Source organism: Equus quagga, chromosome 7 (genome assembly GCF_021613505.1).
Source record: "Equus quagga isolate Etosha38 chromosome 7, UCLA_HA_Equagga_1.0, whole genome shotgun sequence".
In the NCBI taxonomy this organism is placed as follows: Eukaryota; Metazoa; Chordata; class Mammalia; order Perissodactyla; family Equidae; genus Equus; species Equus quagga.
In genome coordinates this window covers 2,703,312-2,723,892 of record NC_060273.1, presented here as the reverse complement: position 1 = coordinate 2,723,892, position 20,581 = coordinate 2,703,312, and the positions used below count along the sequence as shown (strand labels likewise).

Genomic DNA, 20,581 nt, shown 5'->3' with positions numbered 1-20,581 from the left:
TTCCCCGCCCCCTCCCCCTGGGCCCGACTCCTCCGAGTCCTCTGATCTCCCAGCGCCGCCCGCCGGCTGCCCCCAGGGCTTGGGGGGAGGCCAACGCAGGTGCGTGGGAGGGCGGGGGTGGGGGCCAGCGAGGAGGCGGGTGGTGGCCGGGGGCCCAGAGCGGCCCCTCCCCGTCCAGATCCGTTGCCCCTCAGTCCAGCCTCTCCACCCCTCACCAGGCCCCCACCAGGCTGTCCAGCCCGGGAAGACCTGTCCCTGCCCTGTCAGTTTCCCCGCCCCCCAAGATGGGGGGCGCAGAGAGGATTCTAGAAAAGCCAAGGTGGCCAGGCGGTGAGGGACCGGCGGAGTCGTCACAGTTAGTGCTTCACACGCAGGCTCTTGGGTCTGGGGGAGCGTGGGGATGCAAGGAGGTGGGCTTTCTGAGATGCGAGGCTGGCACCTGGGTCGCCTCGTGGGGCAGCCCTCTCAGCAGCCAGGCTGGCGCAAGCTCGCCTGGAGGTTTCCTGGCCCCGCTGAGCACAGGACTGGGAGTCTCACCTGCACGCACTAGCCCGCCGCCCTGGGAACCGGCCTGACGCCTCCCTAATGAGGGAGCAGCAGGTGGCCACCTGTCAAGCTGGTCCCCTTCTCCCTCCTGCCCACGAGTGCGGGGGCTGCCGAGCTTGCTGGCATAGTCCCAGGCTATGGCCCACGGAAAGCATCCTGGGGCGGCAGGACTGGGCCATGGGTGATGGGGGTGCATGGGAATCCTCATCGTCCAAGGTCTCAGCCCCACAGAAGAAAGGGGAGGAGGTGGGCAGAGACTCCCAGGATCCCATGTGCCCAATGGGGGCAGAGGGAGGAGTGGAGGAGGAACTGATCCCTTCTCTGGTCAGAGGGTGATCAAAAAGGATTGTCCATCTGGTCCACTGCACTTCCACCCTCTAGTCTGGGTGGGCTTCAGTTTCCTACAAAGGGGGTATCAGATGAGAGGGAGGGGATGCTCAGTTTCAAAACTTAGGCTGGGGGATGAGAGGCGGTGTCCCGATTGCGAGCTCCAGTCCCAGGGGACTCATGGAATCTCCAACTAAGGCAGGTCTGGGTCCTCACCCCCACCACTTCTGGGGAGTTCAGAAAGGCCCCCTGCTGAAGGGCCCTGCAGTTCCAGTCAAGACCTCCCCCTGGTCCCTTGGCAGCGATGGCACTGCTGTTGTGGGAGGGTCGGCTCCTGTCTGCCCCTATCCACCTGTGTTTACTGATCCCAAGTCCTCCAGGTCCTGCACAAACACCTGCACCTCCCTTCCTCTCCTCCCCTGCCTCAAGTGTGGCTACACGAGTGAGTCCAGGTGAGTGGCGTGCGGGCTGGAGCGAGGACCCGAAGGGAGGGTTCCTACCAGCAGCATTAGCATCAGCAGGAACTTAGAAATGCAGATTCTCAGGCTCCGCCCCAGCCTTCCTTCATCGGAACCTGCATTTAACAAGATCTCCAGGTGTTAAAGTCTGGGAAGCGCTGATGTAGGTCCCCACCACGTCTGGCCTATGATGGCCTCAGTTTCTGTCTCCTCCATTCACCAACTGAATGGAGGGGATGCCCAGGGCTAGACGAGGATGGAAGGAGCTGGATTCCTGAGTGACTTTGTGGAAGGTGCCACCAAAGAGAAGTATCAGCTTGGGACTCTGCATGAGTGAGAAATAAACATCTATTGTGTTTAGCCACTGAGATTGGGGGCTTGCTTGTTACAGCAGCTGGCACAGCCTACCTGACTAATACACCCTCCCACCCCTCTCCAGTTCTTGTCTCCAGCATTGGTTTCCTAGGGCTGTAACAGCACCACATATTAGGGGCTTAAACAACAGAAATTGATTGTCTACAATCTGGAGGCTGGAAGCCTGAGGCCCGGATGTCAGCAGGGTTGGTCCCCTCTGAGAGCTGTGACGGTGAATTTATTGATGCCTCTTGATCAGGTTCTGGCGATTTGCTGGCCGTCACTGGTGTTCCTCAGCTCGTAGAAGCATCCCTCCGATTTCCGCCTTCATCTTCATGTGGCCTTCTCCCTGAGTGCGTGTCTGTGTCCAAATTTCTCCTTTATATAAGGATATCAGTCATATTGGATTAGGGGCCCAACCTACCCCAGTGTGACCTCATCTTAACTAATCACATCTGTGGTGACCTATTTCCAAATAAGCCAAATTCTAAGGTATTGGGAGTTAGGACTTCAACACGTGAACTGTCGGGGACACAGTTCAACTCATAACATCTCTTATTATCTCTTGTCCCTTTTCCATCCTTGCTGCCACCTCCCTAGTCCAGGCCACTACCACGTCCTACTTGGACAAAGGGCTCTCCCAACTGTTGTCTGACTCCCCACTCTTACCCTCTGCAGCCCCTCCAGCAGCTAGAGCCTATCTCTTTATTTTGTGGGAGAAAGACATTTGCTGCAGGCACCGTCTGGCACTTGGCCATCCACTCATTCTTCTTTTTTTCATGGTGAAAAACACATAACATTAAGTTTCCCATCTTAACCATTTGTAAGTGAATAGTTCAGCAGCCAAGTATATTCACATCCTTGTGCAACTGATCCCTAACTTTTTCATCTTGCAACATTGATACTCTGTACCCATTAAACACTGATTCTGCCTCCCTTCCCCCAGCCCTTGGGAACCACCTTTGTACTTTCTGTGTCTATGATTTTGACGACTTTAGCTATTTCATATGAGTGGAATCATACAGTATTTGTTCTTTCATAAGTGGCTTATTTTGCTTAGCATCATGTCCTCAAGGTTCTTCCATGATGTAGCATAGGACTTCCTTCTTTTTTAAGGCTGCATAATATTCCATAGGGATAGGCCACATTTTTCTTTATCCTTTCGTCTGTCAATGGACAGGTGAATCACTTTCACCAGCCAGAGTCCAACAGACATGGGACAGAGAGACCCAAGCAGGACTCCCACCCACGTCCACCCTGCCCTCCCCTCATGCATTTCATCGGTCATTCAGTCAATCACATCTTTATCCAATGTTTATGAGTGCTTGCTGCATGCTAGGCAAATTCTTCTCCCTTCTTTGAAGCATTGAGCAGGGTTGTTAGGCCCAAAGCCTGTGTCAGGGCCCCTCCTTATTGCCAAAGCAGAGGGGCCTGTCTGGTGCCCTCAGAGCCCTCGGGGGGACAGGGGAGTGGGCAGCCAGGAGAGTCTGGGCTCTGCAGAGCTGTGGTGAGGGTGCAGCCTGAGGCTGGCGGCTCACCTGTCTTTGGTTGGTCTCCAGAGACCCCTTTGGGTACTTTTGGCTTCTAGTCCTTAAACCAGGTAGTCATACCTGATGTGGACACTAGGGAGAGAACACCCGGGGCAGGCGTTGCCTGACGGGATTGCGTTTTAGAAAAGCCACCCCCCACCAAGTGTCATGGGGATAGAATACAGAGAGGGGACAATGGAGGCTGCTGTGCTCATGCAGGCGAGAGGCTGGGGCTCCAGGTGACACAGGGGCCTAGGGATGGGGACGTTTATTAATACAAGCACTGCCTAAAAGGTCATCTTTACTATGTAAGTGCCTTACCTGGTGCTATGGACTGAATGCGTGACCCCCCGAAATTCATATGTTGAAACCTTAATCCCAATGTAATGGTCTCAGGGGCCTTTGGGAGGGGTTCAGGCCAGGGTGGAACCTCATGATGGATTAGTGCCTTATAAGAAAAGGCCAGAGTTAGCTAGCTCCCCCACACCCCCATGTAAGGACACAGCAAAAAGGTGGCCATCGTAAACCAGGAGAGCCCTCACCAGAAACAGACCGTGCCTGCACCCTGGTCTCAGACTTGCAGCTTCCAGAACCGTGAGAAACCACCGTCTGTTGTTTAAGGCCCCCACCCCATGGTCTATGGTGTTCGTTATGGCAGTCCTAGAGGACTAAGACACCTGGATTCCCCAAACCCCCCCAGCGCCAGAGGAAGGAACCCCCATCAGCCTTAACACATAGGAAAGAGACAGGCAGAGGGAGTGAGTGCTACCGGGTCAGGCGTTACTTTTCGGGGTGATGAAATGTTCTGGAATCAGACAGTGGTGACGGAGGCACAACTCTGTGAATATACTAACAGCCATCGAATTGCATGATATGTGGCTTATATCTCAATAAAGCTGTTACTAAAAAAGAACGAGGCAGGGTGGCACTAGTGTGCGCTGACAGCTGACAGGACAGAGGGACAGGCAGGGTGGCATCGAGGACAGCTCTGGGTTTCTAGGCATGTGGTGGAGCCATCAGATGAGGAGGACAACAGGCAGACACTTTTTTTACCGCTTGTGCCCAGTGCCCATGGGATGCCCAGGACCAAGGCCCTGGAGGCAGCTGGACATGCAGGCTTGCTTGCAGAAGAGAGGCCCAGGCTGGGGCTGCATGTTGACAAACTGGGAACCCCAAAAGAGGCTGGGCAGAAAAGGGCTGAGGTCCAGTCCCCAGCACTCCAACCCCTGCACTCAGAGGCTGGCAGGGGCTGAGGAGCCCAGGAGGGAGGCTGGCAGGGGACACAGGGAGGTGGGTGGAGAACCCAGGAGGGGCCATTGGGCAGGAATCAAGGAGGGGTGGCTGAAGGCGAGCTCTGAGAAGCATCCGTTGATTTCAGTGACGAGGGTCCCTGCCACCCTGCAGAAGTTGTCTTGACAGAGGACATGGGGACAGGAGGCAGAGTGGGGACCAGAAGAGGGAGAGGGGTCGATGAGCAGCGTTTCGATGAGGCACACCTCATCACCGTGGGGACAGGGACTGGGGCTGGGGCTCCTAGAGCTGACTGCTGCACCCCACTTTAGAAATTTGAGTTTCTCCTTGGTACTTTTGCTACTCCTTGTGAACTTTTTATTTTAAATTTCATGATTGAGACGTTACGCACTGTCACGCATAGGGGCACAGAGACACACTACCAGTGCCGTGTGGTACAGACACAATAAAATAGGGTTTATTGGGGGAAACCAGCAGCAGTGTGGGAGCAGGGGAGGATGAGGGCAGCCCCACCAAGTTGTCACTGTGCCCAAGGGGCCAGCTTCTGAGACAGGGACTTGCCCCTGTGCTCTTTGCTCTCTGACAGGGACAGGGCAGGGGACATCTCTGGCTCTGGAACCATGGGGGAAGTGGACTTATGAGGGGGAAGCCTCTGGAGCTCAGTGGCTAAGTGGTCGTGGGGCCACCCATGGCGCCACCAGTATCCAAATTCCTGTCCATCTGGGAGCCCTCAGTCTGAGCCACATGGCCCATCCAGCTGTCCTCTGAGGTCAAAGCGGGTGTGGGGAAGACGGACAGTGCGCCGGCCCTCGCCAACGCGAATGTTGAGGAGCGGAGTGAAGCCATGTCCTTCCTCTGAGTCTCCTCACGCCGCACCCCAATGTCTGGCTGCCCAGAGCCCAGCCAGGCTGATGGCATAGGACTCGGGCCTGGGGAAGTCGCTGGTCCTGCAGAGGCCCCGCTGGGAAGGCTGCGGACCCGGCCGGCAGAGCAGGCTTTGCAAGTGGCAGGGGCTGCCGCGACTCAATGCTTCTTGCCAGTCACTCGGGCCTGTGCGAGGTCCCCCGTCCACGATGGGGCTGAGCAGAGACCCGACTGGTGGCGGCACAAACTTGACCATTCTTTTGAGTCTAGGTGCCTTCCTGTCGGTGTGGCCGCCTCCCATGGGCATGCACATTTGTGACACGAAGATGGCTCTGGGATTGGGGCGTCATGTCTGTCCCCACAGGGCCATGTCTTTGGCCTTAGCCATGGGCAGGTCACTGTCTTGGGGCAGCATGCCAAGAGCACTGCCTGAAACGTAGCTGGTGTTGAGTGTCCACTGCTGAGGGCCATCAGCATGAGGGGCGCTTTGGCAGACACCTGCCTCCCACCTGGGAGGTGGCCTGTCCCATCACTGGGCCGTCCTGACTGCTGGCAAGGCTGGGAGGTGGGGGCGCCGGGGAGCCGGCAGTCGTGTCAGGTAATGGGTCAGTGTGAAGGTAGCCGGGGTCTCGGGTGTCTAACCCCCCGTTGCCTGGGGGTGCTGTTTCTGTTTTAAGCTTGCTCCAGCTTGTGAAAATGAGTCAGGGAGGACTCAGTTTGAGAGGTGCCTAGAGAATCCAGGCCTCTCTTTCAGTGACATCAGGGTCAGGGAATGGCCAGCAGGGGCCGCACGGCCCTCTGTGGGCTTGGAGCAAAGCCCTCAGCAACCCCTCCAGAGGACCCCCACCCCCTCTTGGTATGGCTGACATCTGGGCCAGGTGATCTGGCACTGTCCCAGATGAGGGGGTCTCCCCCAGGGTGTTGCCCAAGCACTCCGTCACTTCTAAGCCCGTGGCACTGAGACACGTGGAGTGTGTGGCTTCGTGGTAGCCAATAGTGGTTGCATAAGGGATGTGGACACACACAGCAGCTCTACACGGTGAGATATAAAATAGGGTTTATTGGGGGAAATGTATAAGCAGAGGGACAGTGGGGGGGGACTCGAGCTGTCACTGTCCCACAGCTGGATGGCAGGCTCCATGGCCAGCTTGCCAGGAGGGAGGGAGCCTCCCGCTGTGTGCTCCATCTGTGATTACAGGATGAGGGCAAGAAAACTCGCTGTCAAGGACGTGGCCTTGTTAGCAAGCAGCAGCCTCTGGAGTTCCCAGAGGATGTCAGCCCTCTTCTCCTCGGACCAGCTAGACTAGCTCTCTGCGCCTCTACCAGACAGGAGAGGGGATGCGCCTCTGCTGCTATCTGGTCTGCCTCTCCTCCTGCATCAGATGAACCTGGGCAACCCAGGACACCACTGGCCTCATCAGGAGTGTCTGCCCAGGGCCGCCTTCCTGCGGACATCTGGGCCGGCTCCCACTGCTGGGAACAACACCTGCCGTGGGGATCGTGGACACTGGGTTTAATTTAAGTTGGAAACAGCAAAGGAAAGAAAGTCCGACAGAGGGTGTAGTGAGGCTTCTGGTTTGGCGTGCCCTGTCACCGTGAGGGATGGATGCAGCCCGGAGCATGAAGGCCCAGTGGGGTGCCTGGAGCTCTGCAGAGCAGCTCAGCTCAGCTTGAAGAAGCAGGAACTTCCCCCGAGGTGCCCTGGATGAAGCAGGGCCACACCCGACGGGAAAGTCCTTGGCAACGTCGCTCGCGTGCTCTGAAAACAGACGGTTGTGAGCGCAGAGCAGGGAAGAGGTGTCTTTGTCAAAAGATGCTTCTTCAGCTCTTTTGGAGGTCGGAGCCTTCCCTACGTCAGGCAGGCCTGCAAGCCGCCCCGCTCCTGGGGCTCCTCTTTGCCGGCACGAAGACACGATCAAAATATCCCTCCTGGGAGACGTCGTGAGGAGATGTGAAGGCCACGGACGCTTTGGAAGAGTGCAAGTTTTTGTCAGGCAAACTCTAACCGGGTGGGAAATGCCGGGTGGGGTCCCGTGCAGACGAAGAGCATCCTGGACGCTGGCAACTCGTGAGGCTTCTCTGCTCAAATCTGGAGGAGAGTGGCCTCAGTGGGACTCGCTGCCAAGTTCTCTATCTGTGACCTTCCTGATTGCAGAGAAACACGCATTCATTATCAGAATCCAAAGGTGGCGGAAATAGATAATATAGAAAGTTAGGGATTCCTGTAACCCTTTTCCTTAGAGATAACCATCAACTAGATCATTGCTGTACACACATATACATACATAGCAATCCCTTTAAAATGTGACCTGCTCCACAACATAGATTTGGGGAATTCCCAGCTTTCCATGCTAGCATGTCCTGGAGGAAACACCCAACATTCCTGAGAAGTCCCATTTCCTGCCGCAGAAGTCACTGGGACTCACACCCTGGCCTTTTCAAGATTCTTTGTCAAGAAACATAAAGTTCTCCTGTATTACTGTGACGGTTTAGAACATGTTCACAAGTTCTTTGATATTCCTCACTCCAAGTGCAGGAGCCTATTCCCTCGGCTTGGGTGTGGGCTGGATGCGTGACTGACTTCCAACGAACAGAGTAAAGTAGGAGTGATGGGGTGTGACAATGTCGTAAAAGTCACCGGGCTTCCTGCCTTTTTTAGAAATAGCTTTATTAAGCTATAATTCACATACCATATGGCTCACCCATGTAAAGTGTAGAATTGGATGGTTTTTAGTGTGTTCACAGAGTTGTGCATCCATCACCACAATCACTTCTAGAACATTTTCATCACCCCGAAAAGAAACTCCAGACCCTTCAGCTCTCACCCTCCCACATTTCTAGCCCTAGAAATCTACTCATCTCTTTTCTGTCTCCATGGATTTGCCCATTCTGGACATTCCATATAAAATTCATATAAATGCTAGGCTCTCTCTTCTGTCTGGCTTCCTTCACTGAGCGTGTTTTCAGGGTTCACCCACATTGTAGCATGTGTCAGGACTTCATTCCTTTTTATGGCTGAATAATATTTCACTGTATGGATATATCACTTTTTATTTATCCATTCACCCACTAATGGACATTTTGGATTGTTCTCACTTTTTGGCTATTATGAGTGATGTTGATTAGAACATTAGTGTACATTTTTGTATGGACACACGCTTTCAATTCTCTTGGGTATACACCTAGGAGTGGAATCACTAGGTAAACATACACTCTCTGTTTAACATTTTGAGGAACTTCCAGACTGTTTTCCAAAGTGGCTGCACCACTTTATATTCCCACCCTGAGAGTATGAGGGTTCCAGTTTCTCCGCATGCTCTCCAACACTTGTTATTGTGTGTCTTTTTTATTACAGCCTCCCAAGTGGGTGTGGAGTGTATCTCACTGGAGTGTTGACTTGCATTTTCCAAGCAAATGATGTTGAGTATCTCTAATTATGCTTATTGGCCATTTGTATATCTTGGGCTTCATAAAAGAAATTAAATTTTTGAAAAACTGTTTTTCAGACCCTTTGCCCATTTGTTAATTGGGTTGTCTTCTTATTGTTGAGTTATAAGAATTATTTGGATATTCAGGATACCAGTCTTTAATCAGATATATGATTTGCAAATGTTTCATTCTGTGCATTCTGTGGGTTGTCTTTTCACCTTCTTTTTTTTTTCTTTTTTTCTTTTGAGGAAGATCAGCCCTGAGCTAACTACTGCCAATCCTCCTCTTTTTGCTGAGGAAGACTGGCCCTGAGCTAACATCCATGCCCATGTTCCTCTACTTTATACGTGGGATGCCTGCCCCAGCAAGGCTTGACAAGCGGTGCCTAGGTCTGCACCTGGGATCCGAACTGGCAAACCCAGGGACGCCAAAGCAGAACGTGAGAACTTAACTGCTGTGCCACTGGCTGGCCCCTGAACTGTTTTCTTAATTTGACTTTTGGATTGTTCATTGAAAGTGTATACAAATACAATTAATTTTTGTATATTGATCTTGTACTCTGCAACCTGGCTGAACTTGTTTATTAGTTCCAATAGTTTTTTAGTGGATTCCTTAGGATTTTCTATATATCATCCACCAATAGAGTTTTTCTTTTTCCTTTCCAAACTAGATGTCTTTTCTTTCTTTTTTTTGGCTAGAACCTCCAGTGCGGTGTTGAATGGAAGTGGTGGGAGCGAGCTGTGGTGGAAAGCGCTCAGTCTGTCCCCAGTGAGTATGACGTTACTTGTGGGGTTTTCATGGGTGCTCCTTATCAGGTTGAGATAGCTTTTTATTCCTAATTTGTTGAGTGTTTTTATCACGAGGTGTTGGATTTCATCCAATGCTTTTTGTGTCTATTCAGCGTTCATGTGTTGTGTTTTATTCTATTGACATGCTGTGTGGCGTCCCCAAGACCACCCCCAGCTTTGGTGATTTTGCTAGAAGGACTCACAGGATTCAGCAGCTAGTCATACTCATGGCTAAGATTTATTACAGTGAGAAGATACAAAGCAAAATCAGCAAAAGGGAAAAGCATCTGGGGTGAAGCCCAGAGGAGACCGGGCACAACCCTCCAAAGTCGTCTCCCACCAGAGTTGCACAGAATGCGCTTAATTTTGCAGCAAGGAGCTGTGATGACTTGTGTGAAGTGTTGTTTACCAAGGAAGCTCCCCTGAGCCTAGGAGTTCAGGGTTTTTACTGGGGGCCGGCCACGTAGACACACCGTGTCTGGGTGCCTGGCTGTAGTCACTGAAACTCCAGAATTTCAGAAGGAAAGCTGTGTTCAGCAAAAATCACATTCTTTGTACAAAGAGATAAGAGTGAGCAACTGCTATCATTCCAGGACAGTGCTGCATCCGTGTAGGGAACTATTTACCAGTCGAGTCCTAGAGGCCAGCTAGGGGTCACCCTTGCAAGCAGGCTGTTTTAAGGACGGCGGTTGGAGGCCTGCTATGTTAAGTCTGTTCTGCACGAATGTGTGTTATGTTGACTGATGTACAGATGTTAAGGCCATCTTTCATTCCTAGGATGAATCCCATTTCATCATGGTGTATGATCCTTTTTTTTGTCACTGGATTCAGTTTGCTGGTATTTTCTTTTCTTTTCTTTTTTTTTAAGGTTTTATTTTTTTCCTTTTTCTCCCCAAAGCCCCCCGGTACATAGTTGTATATTCTTAGTTGTGGGTCCCTCTAGTTGTGGCATGTGGGACGCTGCCTCAGCGTGGCTCGATGAGCAGTGCCATGTCCGCGCCCAGGATCTGAGCTGGTGAAACCCTGGGCCGCCGCAGCGGAGCGTGAACTAACCACTCGGCGCGGGGTGGCCCCTATTTTGTTCTTCTTCTAGTGTCTTAACATGTAAGTTTAAGGTACTGATTTGGATTTTTCTGCTTTTTAATGTAAGTATTCACAGCTATGAACGTCTCTCTAAGCCCTGCTTTACCTGCATCCCATAAGTTTTGGTATGCTGTAACTCCATTTTGTTCACTTAAAATTATTTTCTAATTTCCTCTTTGAGTAAGTGGTTTTTTAGTGGTTTTAATTTTAACATATTTGTGAGTTTCCCAAATTTCTTTCTGTTATTAATTTCTAGTTTCATTCCACTGTGGTCAGATAACATACTTTGGATGATTTTAATCCTTTTAAATTTATGAAGTATTGTTTTATGGCCTAGATTAGGTCTATTCTGGAGAATGTTCCATGCGTGCTTGAAAAGGATATGAATTCTGCTGTTGTTGGTGACCTGCTTCTTGCCCTGCTCTCTTTCTTGGATCACTCGCTCTGGGGGAAGATGGTGCTATCTTTGAGGACACTCAAGCAGCCCTAAGGAGAGGTCCATACAGTGAGGGACTGAGGCCTCCAGCCCACAGCCATGTGAGTGAATGGGCACCATTTTGGAAGTGGCTCCTTCAGCCCTACTCAAGTCTTCAGGTGACTGCAGCCCCGCTGACATCTTTCCTTCAACCTCATGAGAGACCCTGAACCAGAACCACTCAGCCCAACCACTCCTGAAACTTTGGCCCACAGAAACGGAGAGAGAGTAAATATTTGTTGTTTTAAGGCACTAAGTTTTGGGGTTATTTGTGATGCAGCATTAGGTAACAAATACAATTACCCGTAAGTCTGCTGGCTTTCAGGAGAACACGTCTTGAGGCACAGCTGAACTTTAGGCAGAAGTTTTATCTTTTCTGAGGAAAAAAAAAATAAAAAACATGGATTGATAATTATTTTCTTGTTGAAGCTTCTAGAGCCAAAGGCCCCCACCCTGTAATGATGACCTAAAGGCCTTAAGGAGACGGGAAACCAGGCAGAATGACTCTGATTTGCAGAGTCATTGGGAATTCTGGTTTTCTAATGCCCCAAAGTTCCTGTGTCTGGTAAAATAAGCTACTTGAGATGCTAAGAGTCAGTCTTCACCTCATCCTCAAAAAGACTGGGAACCAACTCGCTATCAGGCATGATCCGTCCTTCACCAAAGGCACCAACTTCTTCTTGTTTAAGGCAAATGGTGGCTTCCTCATGGAAATCTCCTTTTTCGTATTAAGCAGAAATGAAGTTTCTCTCGGTTGTTTTATACAACTTGGACTCATTTCTGTATTTTATAAGATGTGGTCCTTCGTATTTACACGAATTACTATGACACACACGATGCTACCTAAAGACTGGCTTTGTATTCTGTTTATGTGTAAGGAGCCCATTTTCAGTTCAGTAAAGTTAATAATGTGTAAAAGTTCACGTGTGTGTGCGCGGCATGCACACGTGCACACACACATTAGTACGTTTTTCTGGGGTAGTTAATGTTTTTCAACAGATTTTCAAAAGAGACTGCAATCCATAAAAAGTCAAGACCTCTTAGAATAAAAGGAAGGAGAGAAAAGTCTAGTTAGAAGGGGAGTTGTTTTTAAGGAGGAGCCAGACATAGGTGTGTTTTCAGGTTCAGGAGGAGCCAGGAGAGGGGAGAGCTCTTTTGCACCTAACCTCCCTGTCTGTACCTCGGTCCTCCTGCTGGGCCGCACTGGGGAGCCGCTCCCGCTGCCTCAGGGCCTCCAGGCCCGCCAGATCAGGCGGGTGGCAGTGGCCGCGCATCACGGTCACCCGCTGGCCCTGGGTGATGGCCCGGCTGCGGCAGCCCATGCGGGCCTGGTCCCGGCACATCCAGTACACCTTCTCCCCCGCCGCCTTCTCCTTCCGGTAGAGGAAGGACTCGTACACCAGGAACCTGCCCCCGAGGGAAGTCCTCAGGAACTCCAGAGGCCGGAGGGTTCCTGAGGGAACAGGACATGCTAGTGGGGTGCCTGGGCCAGGCCTTGAAAGCAGGGGACAGAGCCTGGGTGCCAGGGAAAGAGGCTGTTTCCCTTGTCCCACCAGCCTGCCCCAGCCAGGAAACTTCAAGCCCCCTCCAACGCCCCCCTGCCCTCCCCCACCCATGCTGTGGGGCCCTGGGGACTGATGCTCAGGCTGCCAGCCCAGGGCCCACAGCCCTGACACCCCGTCTCTTTCTCAGGGCTCTGATGCAGCTTGGGGAGGCTGGCCCTGCAGTCGCTCAAACCCAATGGAGCAATCCTGCTCTGACTCCACACTTGCTGGCTAGACCCCACGGCAGGGGCGGCGCTGGAACATTCTGGGAGGCCCATGGCTGGTCTGGACTACACAGCAGGGGCCACCTGGCTCCATGTCCACCCTCCCCTCAGCCAGCTGGCAACTAATCCACTCTCTCTCTTGTGACTTTTAAGAACCTGAACTGAAAGGTCATGCAATGTTGGGGTTGTGATGGCCAGAGAGAACTGGGGGTGTGGGGGGGGGGGGCAGTGGGGGGGGAGGGAGAGGAGAGGGGAGATAGAGGAAAAAAGACACTAGAGAGACCCAGAGAGGGTCCTCAAGGTCCAGGGGGACTGTCCCATAAATGGGTGCCAAGCCCTTCCTGTAGCTGCCAGTAATGCCCGGGCTCCCACGCTCCTTATCTCTAGCAGTCAGAGTGGGTTTCTCTCCACCAATCCAGATAGAACCAGCACTGTGAGGGTGGTCCCGGCCAATACCCTCCCCACAGGGAGCCCACAGCCCAGGTGGACAGACTGATGTGCATGGTGGGACCCTGGCTGGACACGGGCCACTGCAGAATGTCCCATCAGGTAGCCCCCAGCCTGTGTTCTGGGGCTGGCCCCCAGGGCTGCCAAGCCAGCGGGGAGAGCAGGGCCTAGTGCCTGCCAGCCCCTATGCCCGCACCTGAGCCTTCCCTCTGGGCCGGGCAGGGGAGCTGCTCCCGCTGCCTCAGGGCCTCCAGGCCCCCCAGGTCGGGCGGGTGGCAGTGCCTGCGCATCACCATCACCCGCGGGCCCTGGGTGATGGCCCGGCTGCGGCAGCCCATGCGGGCCTGGTCCCGGCACGTCCAGTACACCTTCTCCCCCGCCGCCTTCTCCCGCCGGTAGAGGAAGGACTCGTAGACCAGGAAGCTGCCCCCCAGGGGGGTCCTCAGGAACTCAGGGCCTCCTGGGGAGAAATCGGAGAGGGGCTGGGGGAGGCAGAGCCTGGAGCCCTGGCGTTGGAGCAGAGCTGTGAGGTGGGGTGTGGCCCCCATTCTCAGCACCAAAAGCAGCACAGCTCCCAGAGTGAGACCCACAGGCCCCCACGCTGCACCCACTGCCTCATAGCGAGACAGCCCCGAGCCCAGGACACAGACCCCCACCCCCAAACCCAGCCTAGCCTCAGCTCTGGGGGGCTCCTTTCCCAAGCCTGGGAGTGAAGGGAGGCGGGAGACTGGTGAGGTGGAGGCCCTTGAAGGCAGGGGTCTGTCCCCACCTCACAGTGCCTGCAGAAGGAGGTGTCTTTGCTATGTCCCCTCACTTATCCTAGGTGCCCTCGATGGGGGGAGGGGATACATAGGGCCACGCGGTCCCTGCTGAGTTGGAGGAATAAGTGGACGGTCCCTTTGGGGGACCAGCTATCAGGAACGAAATGGGCGTTGTGTGCACAGTGGGCGATGGGGCTGTAGAAGGGTCAAGGGTCCACTCCTGGAAAGCCAGGCTGGGCGGGGATTTGACCCAGGGTGGGAGAAAAGGCAAGGAGTGTGTGGCTGCTGTCTGGGACATGTGGAGAGGGAGGACGCCAGGAGGTGGCCGTGTGCTTCTGCCCAGACTCTCTTCCCTTGTCCAGGCACCAGGATCACACAGAGGACTGGAGATAGACAGGGGAACAGCAGAGGCCATGGGGGTGAGGGCACCCTGGAGAAGCGGGGCCAGGGAGGGGCCTCTGGCCATGGAGCGGAGCCATGTGACTGATAAACATGTCCACTGAGAAAGGATGAAGGCACAGGGCACAGGCCAGAGATCTGGAAAGGAGGGGGAGGGCAGCAGAACAGAGGCACCGACAGAGTGTTGGAGGCAGAGAAGAGGGGGTGTGTGGTCACACTCGGCAAACCGCCAGCCCAGAGGGGAGGCCACTGAGCACAGTGCAGGCCAGTGGCTGAGCTGGGGCAGCAAGGTCCCTCTGAAGGTGAGGTCCAGGGCAGGCCTAAACAGCCGGCTGGGTAAAGGTGATCTGTGTGAAGAGCAATGAGATGGGAGCTCCCGTGCCCGGTGCGGAGATAGTGGAAGTCTGCATCTGGAACCGACATGTCCACCCACTTCCCTGCCCGAGTCCCGGAATGACTGCGGCAGCCAGGCTGAGCCGCCTGTGGGAGGCCGTCCTGTGGGCACCGACCAGCCTGCGGACCCACAGAGGCGACGTCCGGGGTCTCGAGGTGGAGGCCACGGCCACAGCAGCCTCCTGCAGTTCAGCGCCCGGGCCGCGCCCCCGTGCAGAGCATGTCAGTCTCCCCTTAAACAGGAGCAGACGGCCAAGATCACGGGACACGCGAGAGAAGCTTTGCTTTAAAAGGCAGAGACCGCAGCTCAGAGGAACAAGGCTACGGCCAGAGGCCGGAGAGACGGGGCTGCTGTGCCCCTGGATGACGGACCACACAGGAGACCTTCAGACACGAGAGCAAAAGTCAAAGTAAACAGAAGGACCGGAGACAAACTCGAAGAAATGTCACAGATGGTGGTCCCAGGCAGACGGACATCTGACAAACAGGAGCAACAGAAAGAAAGAGAGTTGGGAGTGGAGGGTATCGAGGAGCAGGAGAAAACCAACCAGAGGGAAGGACCGAGCTTCTGGCCTGAAAAGGCCCCTACTGCCCCCAGCACAGCCAGGTGCCACAGGGATGGAGACACGACCCAAAAACTGCAAGCAAAGGGCCACCACACGCCTAGGGTCGGTCCTCAGAAAGCTGCGGGCCACCCAAGAACAGGGACTGGATGACGTGTGAGGCGAGGTGGCAGCCATCTTCAGGCACACAGGGTCTCAACAGCGTGAGCTCCAGGGACGCTTGACTAGAGGAGGGGCTTCGAAAGACAAGGGAGTAAACCGAGCAAGAGAAAGCGGGGCCCAGAGCAGGCATCCCGCCCAGGGGACCCCCGGGACAGGGGGTGGCAGGGCTGGGGGGCCTGGAGCGGAACCCAGAGCTTCTGCTGATGGGCTGAAGTGACACGTGAGCAGGAGGGGCACACAGAACACGAGGCCCACAAACAAAGGAGCCACCGGGCTGCAGAGAAAACAGCCGCGTAAGGAGGGAAACAGGCCGCAGCGCACTCCCAGCTCAGCCGTGAGCAGATGTTTACAATAACACGAAAACAAAACCTGCAGGACCTGTGAGAAGCGGGCTGCGGGGGACCGCTGAGTCCTTACTGCCTCTCCCCGGAAGGCCACAGGCCACAAGGAAATTACAACACCAACTGATAGCAGTGAAAGCGCATATTAAGAAATGGGGCGGCAGACTCCCCGAAAAACAATGGAAGGCGCTCAGAGGGGTTCTCTGGGTGGGAGTTGGGGGTGAGGACCCTGCAGGGGCTGCCCTGTGTCTTGTGGCAACACCTCCTTGTCCACAGAAGTTATGTGGAAATGAATAAAAAGAGAGTCAGAAGGAAACGAAACCAGAGACCTCAAGCATGGGAGACTCAGGCCTCAGAACACGGCAGGAACGGGGCCCGAAGGAGAGGCAGGTGCCGGACCAAATGGGGAGCTGGACGGAGACACGGCCGGGCTGAAACCACCCTGCTCAGGAGGACAGGACGAGAGTGTTCACGGTATGGTGACCTCGAGAGCAGAACACCAGCACCGTGGCGCCTCCCAGGGGGGCACAGACGACAAGAGTGGGGCTGTGCCCCTCGTCATGGATCCCTCAGGGACGACAATAGATATTTATGGAGAACAGCTAGAGGGGCAAAGAAATCAATTACATGAAAATACACCCTCCGCCACCCGGTCTGTCAGGCGTCCTGTCACTGGGAACTGTCATCTACCCACCATACAAACGAGAGACTGGCCTTGTGCAATAGCTTCCTCTGTCCATCCTGTCAATTCTTATGACGAGAAAAGGAGCAGGAGGAAGGAGCTTGGTCTAGCAAGTGCTGCAGAGGCGTGGGGGCAGGCGGGCGGTCTGAGCGGGAGGGTGAGGACCCCACCCGACAGAGGGCAGGATGCAGGATGCGGTGGGTGAGGAGGGGAAGGGAGGAAAGGAAAGAGTGAGAGGAGAGGGCTCACTCCTTCCAGAGTGTTGCAGGGAGGAAGGACAGGGCATCTGCTGGGGACATGGGAGGTCAAGTGGGCAAGGCTGGCTGGCTGCATCTCCTGCTCATCCCTGAGGCCTGCTCCGCCATCATCCTACCTGGGCTGCCCCGCTGGGCTGAGCCTGGGCGTTTCTCCCGCTGCCTCAGGGCCTCCAGGCCCCCCAGGTCGGGCGGGTGGCAGTGGCCGCGCATCACGGTCACCCGCTGGCCCTGGGTGATGGCCCGGCTGCGGCAGCCCATGCGGGCCTGGTCCCGGCACGTCCAGTACACCTTCTCCCCCGCCGCCTTCTCCCGCCGGTAGAGGAAGGACTCATGTACCAGGAAGCTGCCCCCTAGCGGGGTCCTCAGGAACTCAGGGCCTCCTGGGGACAAATCGGAGCGGGTTCAGGAGAGGGAGGTAGGAACTTGGGGCTTCAGGGGCCCCCTCCCACCTCCCAGGACCTTAGGAAACCAGCCTTGAAGGGGCCAACCCCTGGGCCAGTGGGTGTGGAGGACTCACCCAGGTCCTCATCCTGGTCCTCAGGGGCTCCCTGCGAGGCTTGGGGCTGGACCAGGCCCTTATCTTTGACCTTGGCACGCTTCCTTGGCCGCGGCCTGGTGAGCGTCAGGCTGCCGGGGCCCCTGCGGTACAACAGGCTGTCCACGCCTTGGAATAGCTTGTCCACTTGGCCCCCGGGACCTCCCGGCCCAGCCTGCAGTGTCTCCATGGCTTTCTCCTGCTGCCGCCGGGCCTCCAGGCCCTCCATGTCAGGCGGGTGACAGTGGCCGCGCATCACGGTCACCCGCTGGCCCTGGGTGATGGCCCGGCTGCGGCAGCTGTGCAGCGCGTGGTCCCGGCAAGTCCAGTACACTTTGTCCCCCACGGCCTTCTCCCGCTTGTAGAGGAAGGACTCGTGCACCAAGAAGCTGCCCCCGTAGCATGTCCTCAGGAACTCCAGGGGCCGGGGCTCTCCTGGAGGAGGGATCCAGGGTGGTCACAGCCGGCCCAGGGGAGCAGGTTGGGGTGTGGGGGGATGTGGGCTAGGGGAGCATGGCCATGTCCTGTTCTCCTTTCCAGTGACATTTACCATGGCTTCCCCTGAGCTGGGCGTGTGGGGGCCCCAGGTCCATTCCCACTGACCCCACACCCAGCAACCCACGGGGGAGTTTCGGTTCCTCTGCCGGTGGTCAGAGAGGAGGCCACGGCTCTCAGAGGTTAAATGCTGCATCCAAGGTCACACACCGGGAAGGGCCGAGCTGGCTCTGACTACACAGCCATGTGCTCAGTCACTCCTGGCCATACTTTTTCTTAGGATTTGTTTGAAAACCTTATCCGTTGTTGGAATAATACATGCACATGCCATAAAATGCCACTGGTACCAAGTGATTCACAGTGAAAAATAAAGTCTCTCTCTGGCTCGCCCTGCCCCAGGTACCCAGGGGGGCGGCTGCCTTAAACCATTGAATCTTTGAATCCTTTCTGGGTCAGGAGGCCCCCAGCCTCGGGACCAAGCCCCACTCCCAGTTACGGGCAATCAAAACCTCGAAGACTCTGTCTACCAGCTGCTGGAGCAGCGCCGAGCACTTCCCACGCACCAAATGCCTAGTCTCCCAAACTTCTAGGCTCTCACTCATCTTAGGATAAAGCTCCAGAAATTCCAGAAGCCCAGTTACTGATCTGAGGCCACCCAGCAAAGTGAGGTGGGGCTGGAACTTGAACCTGGGCCCAAAACTCAAGACTCTCACTAAGCTGACCTTCCCAAAGGTCAACAGAATCTTCATGGGTTACCAGAATCACACGGGGCCTGTGAAAACTCACGTTTCTGGACCCCACACCCACCCTGCTGCATCAGAAAATTCCAGAAGGACCCCTGGTTTAGGAGCACTAGTTCTAGTCCATGGGCTTAATGATTATACTTTTAAAAGTTGTTCTGACTTTGAGCACATTAAAAAACCACATGGGACCCCACATTTCTATCTGGGCACAGAAAAGGGCCTGCAGGTTCCTGCCTGCCCGAGTGGAGCCAGGGTAGGGACACTCACCGGTCCCCAGTGTCGGGCGTTTCTTGGGGGGCAGGCTGAGCAGCGACAGGGCTCGCAGCCCCTCTTCCTCCTCCGGGGCCGGCTTGCTCAGCAGCAGTGCTGGGGCAGACTCTGGCTCCTGGGGGCACAGCCATGGGCCCACCCCCTCCAGTGGCTCCTCCACTTGGCTTCCAGGGCTCTGGGGACCCCCTAAGGTTTCCGGAAGGGCTGGGCTGGGCAGCTTCTGTCTCTGGCGCCGGGCCTCCAGGCCCTCCTCATCGGGTGGGTGGCAGTGGTCCCGCATCACTGTGGCCCGTGACCCACGGGTGATGGCCCGGCCCCGGCAGCCCCGCTCGGCATGCTCCCGGCACTTCCAGTAGACCTTGTCGCCCACGGCCTTCTCCTGCTTGTACAGGAAGGACTCGAGGACCAGGAGGCGGCCCCCAAATGGGGTCCTCAGGAACTCCAGGGGCTTGGGGGCTGCTGAGGGCAAGGGGAGGCTGGGTTTAGCTGATGCGGGGTTAGCCAGCATGGAGCAAGGCTAGAGGTCAGGGGTGTGGAGGGGAGCACTGGGGGGCACACAGGGTTAATGTCCTGCAATCATCACACCAACAAGGGACAGGGTCGTGATTAGAGATGAGGAAGCTAGGCTCAGGACAGGGACAGGATGGCCAAGGTTACCCTGCTAGGAAGCGGGGTGAGCCAGGCCCAAGTCTGAGCATGCAGGACCATAAAGGTGTGGGGCCAGGGGCAGCAGGCCCGCAACTCACCTGTGTCTGGTTTGCTGCATTTCTGCTCAGAGGCCAGGGGGCTTGGCTGGACTGCACCCCCCTGCTCCTCTGATGGCAGGATGTGGGGGGTCCTGGCCAGGGTGTCAGCACCAGACATCTCCAGGGACACGGTGCAGGGCACTCCTTTGGGCTGGGAGTCCACTCCATCCCCATTCTCGGTGGAGGCTGTCAGCAGGACCAGTTTGGAGAACTCCTTGGGCTTTGTGGGGGCTGCAGGGATGACATCTGTGCCCAGCTCAGGGGACTCAGGGGACGGCTCCTGGCCGGCCTTCACACTCTCAGCCTCCTGCTCGCTGGGCTCAGGCAGGGGCATTCCGGGACCGATGGCCTGTCCCCCAGGCCACACTCAGGCCCCAGCAGATGGATGTCCTTCCTCCTCCTTGACAAGGAAGCTGGGAATCCAGGGGCTCCGTCCTAAGGGAAGAGGCAGAATCCCGTCAGGGGAGGCGCCCTGGGCCTGGGACTCAGGAAAACGGATCCAGGCTGGAGGTCAGGGCACATGGGGCTGCTTGGGGCCGGGGCTGCGAGGTGGGGAAGGACCTGAAGGGAGCCAGAGACCCCTGGGCCAGGGCCTCTGCTGGGCCACTTCCTCTCTGGGCCCACAAGGGGACACGCCCCCGCCCCATCCAAACCTCACTTTCCTGAATGTAAAGCTTGCAAACCACAGAGCTCTCAGGGGCGTGGAGGGTACCGAGGTGCTGCTAACAGTGACTCTGAATCGAGGCCCGCAGGTGCTGAGCACGGGGTGCAGCGTTTGCACAGGATTTTCCATTTCACCTTCAGCCCCATAGTATGAAAGCTCATCATTCTTATTGCCCCAGGTTACAGGTGAGGATGCTGAGGCACGGCGGGGCCACCCACACAGCCATGGAGCACGGAGCTGGGAGGCCAGTC

At 55.6% G+C, this 20,581-nt stretch overlaps 1 protein-coding gene across 2 annotated transcripts; it reads right to left on the bottom strand.

Moving 5' to 3' along the window:
- Nucleotides 1-6,369: 6,369 nt before the first annotated feature.
- FLYWCH1 (FLYWCH-type zinc finger 1) lies at nt 6,370-20,544 on the bottom strand. Of its 2 annotated transcripts, none has more exons than XM_046668231.1 (8): nt 19,667-20,544; nt 18,918-19,379; nt 17,395-17,847; nt 16,994-17,257; nt 13,516-13,779; nt 12,285-12,557; nt 11,408-11,480; nt 6,370-7,474 (listed from the first exon to the last, which is right to left on the bottom strand). In XM_046668231.1, the coding sequence occupies exons 1-8, from the start codon at nt 19,998-20,000 to the stop codon at nt 7,435-7,437; spliced, it is 2,163 nt and encodes a 720-aa protein (XP_046524187.1). In that variant the 5' UTR covers nt 20,001-20,544; the 3' UTR covers nt 6,370-7,434. The 2 variants fall into 2 exon arrangements, with proteins under 2 accessions (XP_046524187.1, XP_046524189.1); XM_046668233.1 differs by having other exon boundaries at nt 18,918-19,376.
- Between the last annotated feature and the right edge of the window lie 37 nt (nt 20,545-20,581).